The following is an 18,850-nucleotide window of genomic DNA, read 5'->3' as shown; positions in this document are numbered from 1 at the left end:
TACACATTAAAAGTTCTCAAGAGGAGGTTCTGGTTTGATATTTCGTATTTTATTTTCCCCAAAAGAGCAATCACCTGGATGTGTACATTTCCATCTTATAATCACTTATCACATTGTATTTTAATTACTTGCTTAAATGTCTGCCTCCTTTCTAGGTTAGCACTCCAAGGAAGGGAACATGTATTCATCTCCATAACCCCCGCGGAGAGCTAAATATATACGCTGGGACTCTAGTCTGTAGAAACCAGTAGGTGAGCAGCTTTGTTTGAGAAGATGTATTGCAGTGTTGTTAAGATGGTAGCAACCTGGAACTAAGCCGAATGTCCATCAATTGGGGAATAACAGAAAAAGCTATGGTAAATCTATATAAAGGAATACCATTTATAGTCTTGAAAAAGGATGAGCTAGAGCTACATCCATTGACCTAGAGGGAGGTCCATGATATACTGTTATACGGGAAAGACACCTTATCAAACAAAAGCACAGACTGTGACTCCAAATTATAAAGGTAAATGGTGGCATCTGGTAAAAAAAATAATAATAAAAAAATAAAAAACGTAAGCTTATAGCTATGAAGGAACACTGGCGAGGCTGTTAACAGGGGTTACTGTGAGGATGATGAGAAAGCAGACAGATAAAAAAATACTGCTAGTAAAATGCAAAACTACTCATGAAAAGGGGAAACGTACAATGCATGTTTTTAGCAGTAATTTTTTTTTAAAAGAAAAGCTGACATTTCCTGAGAGCTTACTGATCAGCGGCAGGCATGATTCTCAAGGCTTTGCATAAAACTATGTCACTCACCCCCCCACACCAACCTGTGAGGTGGGGACTCTTATTTCCCTCCTGTCACAAGTGAATAAACTGTGGCCCAGAGAAATTAATGACTTGACCTGTGGTGACACAGTAAATGGCAAAGCTAAGGAAAAATAATAGGCAAGAAGAAATTGCGTTTTTTTTTCCTAGAAATTAACGATCAAGTGAAAATCATCAATTCGGTTAGGTGATAGAACTAGGAGTCATTTTGTTTTGAATTTTTGCTATTATTTTTGACTTACTTTGAAGTAAAATAAAATTATTTAAAAAAAAAAAACAGAAAAAAGTCGTATGGTGGTTTTTAAAATATGTCCTCAAATATACCTCCTATTGAGAGGAGAGTTCTTTGTTTCTTCCCTTTGGATCTGGCCGGGCCTTGTGGGGCTCTGAGCAACCACCCAGGAGAGGCACCATGTGTGTCTTGGGAGCCAAGACCAAAAAGGGTGACACACCTTCCTACTGTCTCCCTTTCAGTGAAGTTGGTTCTGGGGGATGCCAAGCACCGGGGTGCGAATCCCATATGAAGGTGTACCCCGGCCCCAGCCAATAGGCAGCACTGACTGCCTGACTCCCGATGGCTCCAGCCCTCAGCCTTCGAATCTTCCAGCTGAGGCCCCATCCACCGCTGATCAGAGACAAACTGCACCAGCCACGTCACATCCAAATGTCTGACCGCCAGAATCTTATGTGAACATACTAAATGTTTGGGATTTTTTGTGTTTTTTGTTGTTACTGTTTGGTTTGGGTTTTGTTTTGTTTTTGCCTGTGAAGTACGCAAGTGGTCAGAACGGGAGAACTTCTACGGTGATGCTTGTCAACAGGGTAGGTTTGCCGTTTGTCTTAGTTGCTCTGGTCACTTTAGGCATATTTTGGACTCACCAGCACTCCCACAATCATGAGAGATGATTTCTTAAAATAAACTCACCCCTCCTCTCTCGCTGGTCTCTCATTCTCTGGAGAACCCTAATACACATACTGGGGTGCCCTTATCTCTGCTTCTCCATCTCCTCGCTAATCCCTCCAGCATCCTAAACTCACTAGAGTCTAGACAAATCCCCTCTATTGGACCTTAAGTGTATCTGATGTATTTAGGAAGGCTAGAAAAGAGACTAATGCTAGCTGCAGCGTCAACCTTCTAAACTTCTTCCTCTTCCTTCCCCTTAGGAAAAAAATCATCAGCAATATACATCCATTTCCAATAACTGATGAGCACACCTACAGGACAACAATGTCAAAGGTAGAAAAATTGAAGCAGATAAAGGGAGTAGATCAACTGTGGCTTTTGCACTGAAGTGGCTTCAAGGACTTATATATGCCACTAAGAATGCCCAAGTGACAAGATGACCAACTTCAGGCAAAACCAAAGGACAAAGGGCAGCTTACCCCTCGAAGCAGTGAGCGACTGTCAGGACCCACTTCTTGGCAATGAGGACACAGCCACAAATATGTCCACTGGGTTCACTCTGCAGGGAGCACTGCCACGGCCACCTTCCAGGGCGACTTGTCCGACCCCCAAGGATCCTCTTGGTCATTCGGGCAGCAGGGCGGCGCCCACAGTCTACCAAAGAGCAGAAAAGACAGTGTGGGATCCGCTACCAAGCCCAGCGCGATGCCTGGATCTTTGCTGTGAGGTGCAAGTTATTGTTTCCCCCGCCACCAACCCAGAACCCAGTCCAATTAAGGTCAGATTCCATCACCGCACCGCTAATGCTCTCACCTTGTTTCGTACACAGAAGAGAAATCTTACTTCTGCTATGACAAGTCTGCCTAGATTTGGAAACATAAAAAGGCATAATGTTAAGTTACATATTTATCATTCATTTCAAACACTTTACCAGGGAAAAGCAAGACACAGATTCAACCGTTCCCAGAGGTCATGTTCTTTGAGTAACGGTTATCTACACTTTGTGCAGGAATTCTTGAGGTCGAATATCATCCTGGGAAAAAAGGTATATGGAGGATTGTACCTTTTTTTTTAAGCTTATTTAATATCATCATAATATAATTTCACATGGGTAGAGAAAGAAACTACTAGCAAAGTTTCCCACATCATCTTGGTTGGTGGCACCACCCAGAATATTGACTCAAACCATGATTTTCAAAGTAGGGAGAGGAAGGTAAGGGAACTGGACTACTTCTTAGAATCTTTTTTTTTTAATTTATTTATTTTTACTTCTTAGAATCTTTGGTGAGGAAAGAGCATGTCAGATTTTTGTGCTTACGGAGAGGGTATGGATGGTCAAGAGAAGTTGCAAATAGTTTGGAAGAAATAAAATATGGCTTCAAAAAGTTAGAGGACAGATAAAAGCTCTGGGTTTTTTAGACTGGAAAAGAATCTTGACGAGACTTGGGATATCAAAATGTAGATCTATGTTTGGCGGACAGGAAGAAGGGGGGTTAAATTTATTCCGTGTAACTCTAGACGGCAGGATCAGAACCAGTCAGTAGAACTTACGGGAAGTAAGTTCAGGAAAGACCTTTCTAAAAATTAGAGTTAACCTTTTTTTAAAAAGATTTTATTTATTTATTCATGAGAGACACACAGAGAGGCAGAGACCCAGGCAGAGGGAGAAGCAGGCTCCCTGAGGGGAGCCCAAGGTTGGACCTGATTCCAGGGCCCCAGGATCATGACCTGAGCCAAAGGCAGACGCTCAACCACTGAGCCACCCAGGTGCCCCCAGAGCTCACCTTTAAAGGTAAGAACATGGGCCACATTTAAGCATCTATCAATATGGCTACATGAGAGAATTCAGTTTAGGGCACATTAAATTTCAATCACAAAGTTTTCTTCTAACCATAAAGCACTGATTCACAGTATAAATTTAAAAAACAAAAGAGCCTTTGGGACTGTCAAAAATACTGTGATGCACTTAAAATCCTAGACTTCTCAGGAAAAAAAAATATCTATCCCTAAATATGTCATGGCCACATTCCTTTTTGAGGATTTCCTGTATTTTCATTTCTTGCTAAATTTGCATGGAGAACTGTGTACTTACTTGTGTCAATAAATTATATAATATGGAAAAAGCATATTTGCTTTTTGCCTTCCTACAACCTGAAGTCCCGTCTCCTCCTTACTCTCTATCTTGTTACCCTTAATTTCTTTGTAGTATTTCCAAATATCTGAAATTCATTTTGCTTCCTAGCTCATGGTCTCTGTCCACCTTGACAATGTAGGTTCCTGGAGGCCTGGGGGATGTTTGTCCCCCTCGTTCACTCCTATATCCCCTCACAGCCTAGCACTGAACCTGGCATGGGAGAGATACTCAGCAATCAGTTGTTATCTGTTAGATCCCCAAACCACAACTTGTAGAAATAGGAAAAGACAGCAAAGACTCTCTGTACCAACTCCTCATTTTATAGGAAATTGTGGTTCTGTAAGATCACAAATCTAGTTAGGAATCCAGAACTAGAACCAGTTCCACCAATTCCCAATTTACAATGACATATATGTATGATGTATGTATGTATGTATTAAACCTGAAAGGGTTATTCTGGGATTTGCAATTTGGGGAAACAGATCACTCTGCTGAAAGATTCAGGTCATTGTTTTGAAGGAAGTACTTCAGAAATTTGGCTGCAGAGTTTGGTGTATGGGTAAAATTTCAAGACATTCTAAAAAGAAATGGCCTACCTTAGGTTATCTTCTCTGAAATTCTTAAGAAGTGGTTTTTCTAGCACTTATTAAAAGCTTTGGAGTCAGATTAACTTGGTTTGAGTTGAGAGGCACCACTTACCATCTGTGGGCTGAGTTTTGATCAGGTTATCTAAATTTTCTATAGCTATGTAATATGTAATAAACACTAAAAAAGTATTAATCCCTTCCATTTCCCTCCTGTATCCCCATCCATAGACAAGGTAGATGGCTTCGTTCAAGGTGCCATGATTTTTTAGGGGAAATTCTTCAGAAGTGTACTTCTAAGGCTACTTGATTATAATTTCATATTGTGTCAGTTTTTTTTTCTCAGACTCTCCAACTTTGATCAGTTCTCATTACTTCAATTCCCTGTTAATTAGTTCCATGTAGCATCTGTAGGAACTACAGATATGAGATTTACTTTGAACAGGATGCTAAAAAAACTCCAAATTTAGAACCTAAGTTCCTCTGCCTTCACCATGATAGTTTCTGTAATCATCATTAGAGAAACATGCAATGAGTAAGAGAAAAATATCATCTGTGTCTAGAAAGAAGAGATAAAGCCAAACAATGTTGAAATGTAAAGGTCAATCACCATTCTATGAAAGTTCTTTACTAATGTGATAAATTTGGATTATCTTAAGTTAGAAATGGGAGAAGGTCCCCGATGATAGGCTCTTGCTCCATACATAATCCACCCTACGGAGCTCTTGTGAAAGGTATCTTACCCTTTTACCAGCAGTTCATGTAAAGTGGTCCCATTGAGGCTCTCCCAGTTGGAGTGTAGTGTCAGCCACTGCTGGTCTTGCTCCTGTTCCTGTACCAGTTCGGTCACAGATGGTTCTCTAATGGAAGGACACAGAACGATGAAATGCTCAAAGCACAGTGATCTTTGACCAGGCAATATCATTACTCAGCACTCGTCCTTTTTCCCAAAAGAAGCATTACATTCTAAGTCAAAATTTCGAGAGGGAGATTTGTATTAGAAATTCGACATGGAACGTGATCAGCAGAAGAGGAGGCTACTCAAAGTATACGAGAGCAATGCAGATCCAAACTGTAACAGCTATTTTAATCATTCTCTCCACTGACACGTGTTTGAACCTTAGGAGGTGATAGAATTCTAATGTATACAATGTCAAAGAAAGTTCCAATACCTAAAAAACGAGAGCAACTTTGGGCAGGGATCACAAAAAGCAAAGTAAAATTTATCTGCCCGGGATTTTTTTTCCCTCCTCTTTTCCTGCCCAATGTAATCCTGCAATGCAGCAATACCTTAAAATAAAGTAAATAAGGTTAAAAAAAATGAAGAAGTAAAGTAACTGGATGGCCATTTAGCGTCTATTTGGACAGTATAAAATTCTAATGATGTTTTTCAACATACTGCAAAATCTTCCTGCACTAAAAATTAGGAAAATCTCTGGAAAATAAAGGTGAGTGTTGACAGCATTATTTTGCTCTTTACTTATATTCTTACTCAATTTGTACCAATACCATCCTGTGAGGATCTCAATCATTCAAATAAACTTGGTTGCACCATATGCAAGGTTTAAAACCTTAGGTTTCAAAGGTATTCAGGTTTGTCTAAAACATTCTATTCTTCATGAAATAACTTGCTCTTTTAGGCAATCCATATTCGCAGAAAACCTTTCCGACTTTCGTCACTTGATGCTCAAGGGTAGAAGAGTGGAGGAATTAATTTAGACAGGGAGAAGGAGGGCTGCCTCCGAGCCTGGAAGGAAGCCAGTACCTTGCTGAAGGTGGAGAGGGTAGAGATTTCAAATCAAATAGCCTTTCTTTTCAAGTGAAAGGTGAGCTGCTTGGCTGAAAGTTGGGGGTGGCAAGGGTACATGAGGAGGAGGAAAGTGACACGTATATGGAGTTGTTCCCTGGTGGAGGTGTTTGGAGAAACACATCAAAGATAAGTGAGAAGAGAGGCAACAACACTGAGGGTTCAAATGAACTTGGAAATCCTGAAGTTGCAGAAGCATCAAGTCTGCAGGCTTTAGTGACTTTCTTTCGCAATTACGGAATGCCATTTTTTTAACCAAAAAAGCAGGGGGGGGCTGAGGGGGTAGGTGGAGGGCAGGAAGGGAAGCAAAGTTCGACTCTGTGGCATTGAAAGAAACATGAACATTTCCACTGATTATTATTTTTAAATGACTGTGATCTCGTAACAGAAAATGAAAGGAACCAAACTTCCCCCAAATCCTGTTACTTTTAAAAACAGGAAAACCCTCTCAAGAGAACACTTGATGACAGAATGAGGCAAAGAGAAAACAAAACAGAGCTCTTCATAAGGAATGGGTTCGAACCATTTGATTTTAAAACAAAGAGCATGAACCCTGACTGCAACATTTAAATTTATTTAGAAACTCGCATGAACTGTGAGATTATTGAAGACTTCACAAAATGTGCCGCAAAATGGGGATTCTTGTTTTCCTTGACCAGAATGAGAGTCTGGCTTTCCATCAATCTCAGAAGTTCTGTCTGTGGGGGCACAGCGAGAGGAGAACTACTCAAGTCAGGCGGAGGTCACCCACACCACTGATGGTGTTTCTCCTACTACCGACATCCTGAGAATTCCTTTCTTCAGTAGAACAACCTGGGGGCCTCTGAAATCCAGACATTTTACTGGCCAAAATCCAAAGGAAGATAAGCTTCAGATCTGTTGTTTAATTAAGTCATTCTTTAGACAGGTTTTTATAGGGCAAAAGGGACTTGCACAAGGAGGCCTATCTATTTAGCATAGGATTTGCACTGACGGTGGATAGAAAAATCATTGCAAAGGACACCTCAGTCTTTCAACCCTCAAGGTACCCGCAGTTGCCCTGAAAAAGGTCTCCACAGAGCACTGCACCTGGGATGTTTCTGCATTTTATTCATTAACCTCCAACAAGCAAGGCAATTTAGTCCGGATCTCTCAGTTTTATCAAGTGGAAAATGCAAGAAATTCATCATCAAGAAGAGGGGAATGTCATTATAAAGATTAGTTTTCCATGAAATTCTTAAACACTAGAATGCTTCTCATGCACAAAAACAAATCTTTCAGCGGCAGAAATGCCATTCTATGGCTCATTAAAAAAATATCAGTGAATCCATATGGTTCTATTTCTGCCATCATACGGAATCTGAGCATCTGCATGATTTTGATTTTTCTTATTTTTCCTTAAATAATTTTTAAAGTTATAAAAGTAACCCTTATATACGGAGAAAATAATGAAAATTATACAATGAAAAATATTCTTCCCATCTCAGATATGTAGAAACAACCACTGTAAATAGCATTTGAGAGTATCCTTGCCCAGCTTTGGCTGTCATTCATGTCTACAAACCCCCTTTTTTAAAACCTATACACATTGTTCTGTGTTGTACTGATATATTTTTATTTAGTGGTTCATCTTGGAGGTCTTTCCATAATAATAGTTAACATTTGTCAACTACACTAAAGGACTCAGTCAGTCTTATTTAATCCTCTCAAAAATTTGGAAAGTGGGCATTATTATTCCCCATTTTGGAGATGGAAAAAAATAAGGCAAAAAGAGAATAAGTAACTTGCCCAAGGTCACACAGTGAGTAGATGGTCTGCGGTCTGATGCCAGAGTACAACTCCTAACACTCTGAACCCCACCGGGCCCCCTTCATCAACAGCACATGCCTCGTTCCTTCTATAGCTGCGGACATTACTATTATATGGCTGGACATACATTTACTTAGCCAGCCCACTACGGATGCATGTGTAGGTTGTTTCCAACTTTTGTTATAAAAATAAATCAGCACTTTAACACTCCTAACCATTCACCTTTGCCTACGTGTAGAGTTTCCTAGAAATCTAAATAATTTCCAAGAAATAAGAGTATCAAATCAAAGCTTAAATTTTTGACTAATAGTTTGAATTTTTCATTTCAAAAACTAATGCCAATTTATGTATCATTAAGAATGTATGTGTGTGTAGTTTTTAATTTTTATGACCGTATGTATAATGTAAATAGTGCTATTGAAAGGTATCTGGAACTTAGCTCTTCAAACTTTGTATGACACCTGGTCAAGCATTTGACCTATCTTTTCCCATATTTTATCAAATTAAAGAAATACTGTTGGGTAGAGAGCAAAAGAACAAAAAACATTCTAGCAGTGACTAGGCATCAAAGTCACTGTATCCTACAAACATGTGTGCAGGACTGTATCAGGAATATCAGTGTCAATGCATCTAAGGTAGCCATGAAATCGTATTTAGAGAAGGAAATTAAGGAACAATCTAATCCAGTGCCCTCATTTAAAAAAAAAAGATTGTATTTGGCAGAAAGAGAGAGAGAAAGTGAGTGAGAGTGTACCCAAGCATGGGGAAGGGCAGAGGGAGAAGCAAGCTCCCCACTGAGCAGGGAGCCCAACGTGGGGCTCAGTCCCAGGACCCCGGGATCATGATCTGAGCGGAAGGCAGATGCTTAACCAACTGCGTCATCCAGGTGCCCCCAGTACCTTCATTTGACAACCTGAGAGGACTGAGACAGAGATACATACCCATCCCAAACATTTGCAGGGCCAAACATCTGTGAGTAAGGGTCTGAATGGAGGCCCACACACCCTATGTCAACATATTTAGATATTATAAATCAACTTAACAAGGTATTAAAGAAAATGTATTCTAACCTTCCCATCTTGACAAACGTATCTTTTAGGTTCAAATACAGGATTTTGGACTCCTTGGAACTGTGGTTTTTCCAACTTGGGCATTCATCAGAATCACCTGAAGGGCCTGTTACAACAGAGCTTATCGGCCCCATCCCCATATTCCCTGATTCATTAAGTCTGACATAGGGCCCCAAAAGCTACCTTTCTAACAAGATCCCAGGTGGTGCTGCTACTGGCTGGTCTGGAACTACACTTTGAAAACATTTCTCTAGATCGTGGACCAGGCTCCAGGTGGGCATAGCTCTTTGGGAGACAGACTCCTTGCCCCATGCGCTGAGGCATGGATGGGGAGGAAGGCCAGAGTGGTCCTCTAAATCAGAATTTCTCATCCTTGGCACTATTGACATTTTATACCCAGATAATTATTTACTGTGTGGGGCTATCTTGTGCTCTGTAGGATGTTTAGCATTATCCCTGACTTTTACCGACTAGATACTAGTAGCCACCCGCCACTCCTGGACTAATAATTAAAAAGGTCTTACAGACATTTCCAAATGCCCCCTAAGGGGCAAAGTTAAGCCTGGTGGAGCACCACTGCTCTAAATCATGGATCCCAAGGCAAGACCCATGTGCTCTGGTTCTAAAGGTTCTACACAGAAAAGCAAAGGATTTCCAAATTTGCTTCTTCGATTGTGTGGCCATAAGACACATATGAAAAATGTTTAATTCTTCCTCTGCCCCAGAAATGAGAAGATGGAACTTATTCAGAATTCTAAGATATCCTGATATTCTGAAAGGAAGGATATATTTCAAGGCCTAGGTGGCCAACCAGATCTCTAGACAGTTTGACCTATGCTTCTCCTACTCTCGAGACACTCGATATTTAGTAATAGGACACTTAACACGTGTTATCATCATGCTGGGGTTTCTTACTTAAAAAAAGAAGGTCAGCACAGATTCCCAGAAACCAAGGGCTTCTTTACTTCTGGCAGCAAGAGAACAGGGCTTACGTTACACATTTCAGAGGAAAGACAAAGTCTGTTCTACTGTGGGTATAATTGGGGAAAAATAATCTGAGTTTTCATAACCTCAGTTGGTCTTGAAATATAAATGCCTAGTGTAGTAGACAAGACATTATTCACTAATCTAAATATCCTGCTCAGAACTTGGAATATTTCCACTAAGCATTTAGCTTATCTGAATTCAGAAATATTTTCTTGAATCCTGTCATATTATTTTCTCTGTTTGGTTCCTTTGGATTAAACATGTTAATATTAAAAGCTAGTTAAATCATTTTGTCAAGTAGAAGGATGACCTGGAGATTTTGACAAAAAAAGTCTAACAGGTGTTAAACAGAACATGAATAGTACTATAGAATCATTTGTCTGGTTAGATAGCTTAGCTTATGCTTTATACGGAAAAACTCTCACCAACAGAATTGTTTTTTAAAGGAGAACATAAAGTTTGAGTTAATTTTTCCAGTAAATCTAGTATTTAAAAAATATTTTTAATTGAAATTCTGAGAACATATTCTATTCGCTTGTCTATCTCAGAGGTAGAGTATAAGAACTTTATTAGGCAGTGATCTGTAGGTATAAGTGACAAAAACTATCTCAAAGCAAAGGCGGAAAATTGTAAATTATATTAAATCACAGTATTGGTATTCTGTAAAATTTTAAAAATCAATGAAACTAATTTAACCCATAGTGATATAAAATTATAAAATTATGACATGAAGTAAAATATATTCATAAAATATAAGTTAAATATACATATCATTCTAGTATAAATTAGAAAATAAAATTAATAAAGTACTATTTAAAATAAACATCTCATTAAAAGTGAAAAAGTTAACCAATCATAAAAATTTTAAATTAAAATGTCATTTAATCATTTTTAAAATTCAATGTCCTAAAGCAAACTCAGTAAATGGTGTCTAGTTGTAAGTATACTTTTTAAGCAGAAGTGTCTACCTCTTTCATAATCTCACTATTCCAACTATCTCCTTTGGTTTCTTTTATGTTCAAAACATTCCATTTCTTTTTTGATAACTTGATATAATTTTTAAAATTATTTTTAAGAAACAGACAACATTTTATTGACAGAAGTTTGTGTTTAGTTTCAAAGGGAGTGTTTCCTCTTTGTCTTTACTTCCAGTTGATTAATGGAAAAGCAGAGATTTCCAGTTTCAACTGCAATATGCCATTTTTTATTCCACTAGTTGAGAAAGACTATGAACCAGAGTAGAATTAATTTTTCTAATAGAAGCCTTGTTTAGTCAACAAGGCTTCCTCTTTTTGAAAATTATAGAAGTATAGAAAATACACCTTTTTCAATTAAGACAGACAATGGCTCTCAATATAAGATAAAATAATTTAGAGATTTAATATTAATTCATATATGTTCATGTATATATTCAGTTAATAGTTTTATACCAAAAAAATTTCAGGAAAATAGCACTAGAATATCTGGGTAAAAAAAACTAGAAATGTAACCCCTCACTCAAAGGAATGTGGGTGGTCCTCACCATGGCTAGTGCCAGTGAACCAAGTGTCCTCCGGACCCTCCATCTCTCAACTCCACTTCTGTGAGAGGAAGCAGGAGGTGATAGGAGGGTGGCTTTATTGTCTCCAACTGACTTTTCCACAAACCAGGGGACACACTACTTGCTCTTCCAAACTTAATTCATTCATCTTCATGACCAAAAAAGGAAAGTCTTTTTCTCTCAGCTCCACCTAACACAAATCTTGTTTAGGGACTCCAAGTATCTCAAACCCAATCACCTTGACCTGGATGTGAAGCCCTTTGATTGGTTCAGCTTGGGTTAGGTACCCATCCCTTGACCAGTCTCTGAGGCCAAGAAGCGTGGGTCATGTACAAATATGGCAGCTCCTGTTAGGATCCCCAGAATAAATGGCGAGTGGAGCAACTCCCTAAAAGGAAGGGATGCAGGGAAGCAACATAATAAATGTCTGCTACAAGTGACTTCAATTGAAATTTTTTAGTTAAAAAGATTATTGTGCCTCAGAATCAAGATTCTACATATTCCTTTGTTGGTTTTTGGAAAATGTAGGAATGGTAAAAGACTGGATAGAAATTAAATTTGACTTTTGTTTCCCTTGCCTCCAGTGACATGTCTACTAAGCAATTGCTACTGCTGAAGTTTAAGAGGTTGTTGCTTGTGTTCTTCTCTAGGATTTTGATGGTTGCTGCCTCACATTTAGGTCTTTCATCCATTTTGAATTTATTTTTGTGTATGGTGTAAGAAAGTAGTCATTTCATTCTTCTGCATGTGGCTGTCCAGTTTTCCCAAGACCATTTGTTGAAGAGACTTGTCTTTTTCCCATTGGATATTCTCTCCTGCTTTGTTGAAAATGAGTTGACCATACAGTTGTCAACTGTATGAGTCCATTTTGGGTCCATTTCTGGGTTTTGTATTCTGGTCCATTGACCTATATGTCTGGTTTTGTGCCATACCATATTGTCTTGATGATTACAACTTTGTAATATAGCTTAAAGTCTGGAATCACGATACTTCCAGTTTTGCTTTTCTTTTTCAGGATTGCTTTGGCTATTTGGGGTCTTTCGTGGTTCCATACAAATTTTACACAAGGGAAACAAAAGCAAACATGAACTATTGGGGCTTCATCAAGATAGAAAGCTTCTGCACAGAGAAGGAAACAATCAACAAAACTAAAAGGCAGCCTACGGAATGGGAGAAGATATTTGCAGATGACATATCTGACAAAGGGTTAGAATCTAAAATATGTAAAGAACTTATAAAATTCAACACCAAAAACCAAATAATCCAATTAAAAATGAGCATGACTAGACATTTTTCCAAAGAAGACATTCAGATGGCCAACAGACAAAAAGATGCTCAACGTCACTCATCATCAGGGAAATACAAATCAAAACCACAATGAGATACCACCTCACATCTGTCAGAATTGCTAAAATGAACAACACAGGAAACAACAGATGTCAGCGAGGATGTGGAGAAAGGAGAACCCTCTTACACTGTGGTTGGGAATGCAAACTGGTGCAGCCACTCTGGAAAACAGTAGAGAAGCTCCTCAAAAAGTTAAATATAGAATTGCCCTACAACCCAACAATTGCACTACTATTTACACAAAGGATAAAAAAATACTTTTGAAGGGGCACATGCACTCTGATGTTTATAGCAGCATGTTCAAAAGTAGCCAACCTATGGAAGACTCCAAGTGTCCATTGACTGATGAATGGATAAAGACGATGTAGGGTGTATATCTATAACCGTATCTGTATCTGTATCTATATCTATATAATGTAATACTACTCAGCCATCAAAAAGAATGCAATCTTGCCATTTGCAAGGAGTAGATGGAGCTGTTATGCGAAGTGAAATATGTCAGAGAAAGACAAATACCATATGATTTCACTGATATGTGAAATCTGAGAAACAAAACAGATGGACACATCTGGGAATGAGAGAAAAAAGAGAGAAGGAAACAAACGGTAGGAGACTCTTAACAATAGAGAACTGAGGGTTCTCAGAGAGGTGGGTGGGGGATGGGCTAAATGGGTGATGGGTATTAAGGAGGGCACTTGGGATGAGCACTGGGTATCAAGTGACGAATCACTGGTATCAAGTGATGAATCACTAAATTCTACCCCTGAAACCAATATCATACTATAAATTAACTAGAATTTAAATAAAGATTTGAAGAAAAAAAAGAAATTAGACTTGACTTATGTTTATAAAAGAAACACTGGGTTACTCACTGAGTCTTGAGGCGGATATTGCGATGAAGTGAGCTCGATCTCAGAAGAACATTACCCTCACAGAATTTAAGCAAATGATGCCATCAGATACACAAAGGACTATGGGTTAATAAGGTAGAATGGAAAGGAAGGCAACACAACGGTGTTGTATTAGGGGGAGTCCCTTCCTCCGGGAGCTATTATTTTAGTGAGAGGAACAAGCTATGAATGTATTAATAATAATATCTTGTGCTTTGAAGAAAACTAAATAAGCAGAGAGTGACGTGGTGAGGGTGAAAGCTGCTTCAGTCAGGGTCGCCAAGGACCTTTCCAAGTAATTGATATACGAGCTGAGACATGAACGATGAGGTGGAGATGATCATGTAAAGGTCTAGAGATCAACATTCCAAGCAGAAGGAACGGTGAGGGCGAAGCCCCCAAGGTGGACATGAGTTTGCAGTCTGGACATCAGTATTAATAAGGTCAGTGTGTCTAAAGTTCAGCGGACAAGTGGAGAATGCTGGGAGAGGGAGGGAGGCAGGGGCCACTGTCTTACAGGCCACAGTAACAAGCCAGTAGGTTTGAAAGATCATATGAAAAAGATACCAGATCTCAAGTTAGTCATCGCCAAGAGTCTCCTGGTAAGGGTCCCCAGACGAGGAAGCTGCCGTATAAGGACTTCTAACAGAAATAACACAGGCCTCTTTGGTCAATTCCTGGTGGGTCGTTCAAGTTGTAAATCATGTTCTTAGCTCCCAGGACTCACCACTCACATTCACGTCCAATGGCAATGCTATAATTATTATGATGAATGGGGAATCCAAGGCCCCAGAGACATGACGGAAATTGATTCTTCCCATTCTAGAATCTTCTTGCTCACATCAGCCCAAATATTTTTGGCCAAAAGCTGAGTCTCGACAGTGCTTAATTCTGGAGAACCATCTTCGATTTTAAAAATCAAGATACAAATCTATTTTTCAATGATAAACTTGTTAGCACAAAATGGAATGGAAGAGAGTAGAAAACCAATCTGATAAATTCAGGATCCCACATAGTTCCATTCTAGTTAATGATGGCGAAGTTCTCCACACCACTGAGAGGTTTCCTTTTAATTTCATGAAATATTCATTGACTCAACTGACACAGTTTGAGAGTCAGTTTGCTAACAAATATCCAAATTCCTGGCACAGCCTGCTATTCCTGATCATATGGAAATGCTTTCAGGACAACTGATAGACTTACCTTGCTTTGTTTATTAAAGCCTCACACCCAGTGGTCTCATGGAAGGACTTAAAAAAACACTTTTACTTCCTTTAGGATATAGCACTTTTTCAGGAAAATCGCTCTTTTTCCTCACCCCAGAAGAGCATGTTCCAGGGAACTGTACACCCACACACTGGACGCTATTATTTTCCTCTCACCCAGGCAATTACTTAACCAGCAGCTTCTTGGAAATGTGTAGGATTTAATTCCCTGTGCCCAAGCTACATGTCTGCCAGAAAAACTGTGAAGACTCTGTGCAAAAGAAAATAACACTGTATGGATTTGCTTCAGCTAACTTCTACCTGGAAAATGCCAAGCATCTAGTTATTACTATAAGTGATTTTTCAAAGGGAAAAACACTTACACTGTTGTCTTGCGTGGTGACTTTTCCCCACTGCTGCACCTCCTCACTCCGATCTGCTTAAAAATCCCACAGTGATAAAAGTTCATAAGGTGGCACGGTATTAAGACTTGCCACACAAATCTCATGTACTAATGTTTAGGAATGTTTAGGAAACTGGTGAGCCACAGCAGTCAGATCATGCTTATTGAATAACTGGTGCCATAGGGGATCTACTCATAATACCCAAGAGGCCCGTTGCCTTTGCTTGACTTGCATCCTGGCACAATATTTTTCTGTGACCTAGCAAAGTTTCTTGATCTAAGCCTTAATTTCCCCATATGTAAGGTAGAAATAACACTACCTCTATTACAGGATTATAATGTGGACAAATTGAGTTAATACGTATCAAGGACTTAGAGCAGCCTGGCACACACTTAAGGTTAGCCATTACTATTTTTGTATAACCATTCTGGGAAATAAGATAAAGAATAAAAAAATAAAAATAAAAATGACATACGGCATTGTCGAATTAAGAGAGAAATTGTGTAATACAATTTTTCTGTGCTACAGGAAGTAGAGAGAGAGAAAGGATCATGCAGGTGAGTCTTCACAGAAGTCATGGGGCTTGAGTGAGGCCTAAGGATTTGGACAGGAAATGTATGGACATTTATGGACAAAGAGGCAGAAGCAGAAAGGAATGTGCCTGTGGGACATGGATGAAGGATAAGCCAGTCTTGAAAGAGGAGCATATTAAAGGGATATATGAAGTTAAGGAAAGATAGACTAGTCTATGGTGAGCCCACTAATTGGGGAAAATAGCTCAAACTTATTTGATTAAAAAAAATAGGTGGAATGAAAGAAGACTTTTGACAGAAATGGTTTATTTTTGCCTTAGTCTATTCTGGCTTCTGACAAATTACCATAGACTGGTGGCTCATAGTCAACAGAAATTTTTTTCCCATAGTTCCGGAGGTTGAGAAATCCAAGGTCAAGGTCCTGGCAGATTTGGTGTCTGGTAAAAGCCCACTTCCTCATTTATAGATGTGCAACTTCTTGCTGTGTCATCCCATAGTGGAATGGGTGAGGAAGCTCTCTGGGGTCTATTTCATAAGGACACCAAATCCATCCATGAGGGCTCCATACTCATGACCTAATCACTTCCCCAAGGCCCCACCTCCTAATATCATCACATTTGAGATTAGGAAGTAACATATCAATTTGGAGGAACAAAAACATTTAATAGCAATTGAACATGATGTTCCTTCTATGGCAGGTCTCAATAATGATTTATTTATGGTATACTGAGTGCTTCCAGGGAAATGGAACCACCAAACAAATCCTAACCCTACTCCCCCCATCGATCACTGCTCACATTTCTTTGCTCCTCTTTGCAACAAAATCCCTCCAAAAAGTCCTATACTATCTTTTATTTATCTCTGTTCACTATCTCTTATGCTTCTCTCCTACTCATTGCACTAAAACTGCTCGTGTCGATGACATGCACATTGCGGAACAGCCAGTGCTAGTCCTCATTTTATTTGACTTCTCAGCAACTTTTGATACATTTGACCATTGTCTTGCCTTGATACACTTTCTTCTCTTGGTTTCCAGGATATTGGCTCTACCTTTAAAATATATTCAGGATTGAACCATTTACTGCCATGTTCTCTGCCACTGTTCCAGTCTGAGTCACCGAATTGTCTCACTTGGATTACGTCATCAGATTCCTAACTACTATTCCTGTTCCTACCCTTGCCTTCCTATAGTATATTCTCCATAACAACCAGAGTGATCCCTTTTAGTCAGATAATAGCTATAATAAGTGAATAATGACAAGTGTTGACAAGGATATGTAGAAACTGGAACCCCCATGCATTGCTGGTGGCATATAGAATGGGGCAGCTCTTTTGGAAAACAAGTTGGCAGTACCTCAAAAAATTAAAAATTTGACTTAGTAATTCTAGTCTTAAGTATATACCCAAGAGAAATGAAAACATTTATTTGTTCACACAAAAACTTGTACATGAATACTCTCAGCAATTTTCATAAGAGCCAAAAAATGGAAACAACTCACCTGTCCATCAATTGATAAATGGATAATCAAAGTATGGGTAGACCTACATGAAATATTATTCAGCCATAAATGATAATGAAGCACTGATACATGTTAAAACATGGATGAACCTTGAAAAAATTATGCTAAGTGAAAGAAATCAGACAAAAAAGGTATATGATTATATGATTCTGTTTTTATGAAATGTGCACAATGGGCCAGTCCCTAGAAGCAGAGTAAATTAGTGTTTGTCAGGGGTTTAGGAAGGAGAAATTAGGAGTGATTGTAAAGAGGCATGGGTTTTTTTTTTTCCAAGTTGAAAATGTTAAGGAACAGACAGTGGTGATGACTGCACAAAATTGTTCAGTTTGTCAAAGACAACTGAATTATATACTTTTAAAGAGTGGATCTTATGGCATATGAATTATATTTTAAAATTTTTAGAAAGACCATAATATTTTGAGTTTCTTTTCTATGGTTTACATGCACAGGACCAGCAACCTAGGCTTGGTTTACTATTACACAGGACTTGGTTTGTCTTTGAGCTTCATGGAAGTCCATCAACAAGAAAATCATCCTTACATGACAAAATCTGAAATTAGAAGCTTTTTCCTGGGAGTACACTTTAGGGGGAAAAAATCCAATGTAAACCCTTATATCAGGGACTCTTAAGTAATATAATAGAGACTATCTTTGAGGTTTTGTCCAAGACAAGGAAATATTCTTTGGACAGATGTTGCTTCTATTGATCAACTCTAAAAGATCAGGGCATGAAATCAAATTGCAGCTAACCCCATAAAGGAATTTTTGCCAAAATAACCTATTTCCAGATGATCTGGTTTTATAGAGAGAGAAAGCTTATGAAGCCAAGAGACACAAAGAATCACATTCCCTTAGACCAACTTCCTCCAATACCAGATGTCTCAACTTAGCATTTGGCAAGTATTAGAGGGCAGTCTAAATTCTGATTTGTATTGTTGATTAAATAAATGTCCATGTGTTTTTAATAGTGGACGTGTAGGTAGCAAAGTCAATATACTGTCATGAGAATTTAGGGGTTGATTTATATCCTTGTCTAATCAAATAGTCATCATACTCCCAGGCTGGGGTAAACTCAAGATATCTACAGATGGGGCTAAAAAGTTTTTCAGATTCAGCAAAGAATTCTTAATTTTTTCATTTGGGCAAGCACTTAGTTGACAGCTGAGCATTTGTGCTGTTAGACATGGAAGGTGTAATTTGGGTCTGAACAACTCCAAGTGCAGGTGTTTTTTAAACGACTGCCTCTATCATGAAAACATTTCAATAGAAGCCCTGCAAAACATGTAATTCAGTGTTTACCTGTATTTTTGATGAACTAGCT

The 18,850-nt window shown here is 38.8% G+C and overlaps 1 protein-coding gene across 3 annotated transcripts in view; it reads right to left on the bottom strand.

Moving 5' to 3' along the window:
- The window catches only part of CORIN (corin, serine peptidase), a 219,866-nt gene that overhangs the window by 16,133 nt on the left and 184,883 nt on the right, over positions 1 to 18,850 (bottom strand). For all 3 annotated transcript variants that reach the window (XM_055339217.1, XM_055339225.1, XM_055339232.1), the window contains 3 exons: positions 5,182 to 5,298; positions 2,534 to 2,583; positions 2,200 to 2,374 (listed from right to left, as the gene is read on the bottom strand). In XM_055339217.1, the coding sequence (XP_055195192.1) occupies positions 2,200 to 2,374; positions 2,534 to 2,583; positions 5,182 to 5,298 (342 nt within the window). The remainder of the gene's footprint in view (positions 1 to 2,199; positions 2,375 to 2,533; positions 2,584 to 5,181; positions 5,299 to 18,850) is intronic.

This window comes from Nyctereutes procyonoides, unplaced genomic scaffold, assembly GCF_905146905.1.
Source record: "Nyctereutes procyonoides isolate TBG_1078 unplaced genomic scaffold, NYPRO_anot_genome, whole genome shotgun sequence".
In the NCBI taxonomy this organism is placed as follows: Eukaryota; Metazoa; Chordata; class Mammalia; order Carnivora; family Canidae; genus Nyctereutes; species Nyctereutes procyonoides.
The sequence above is the reverse complement of the archived record's forward strand: the minus strand, read 5'-3'. Positions and strand labels throughout refer to the sequence as shown.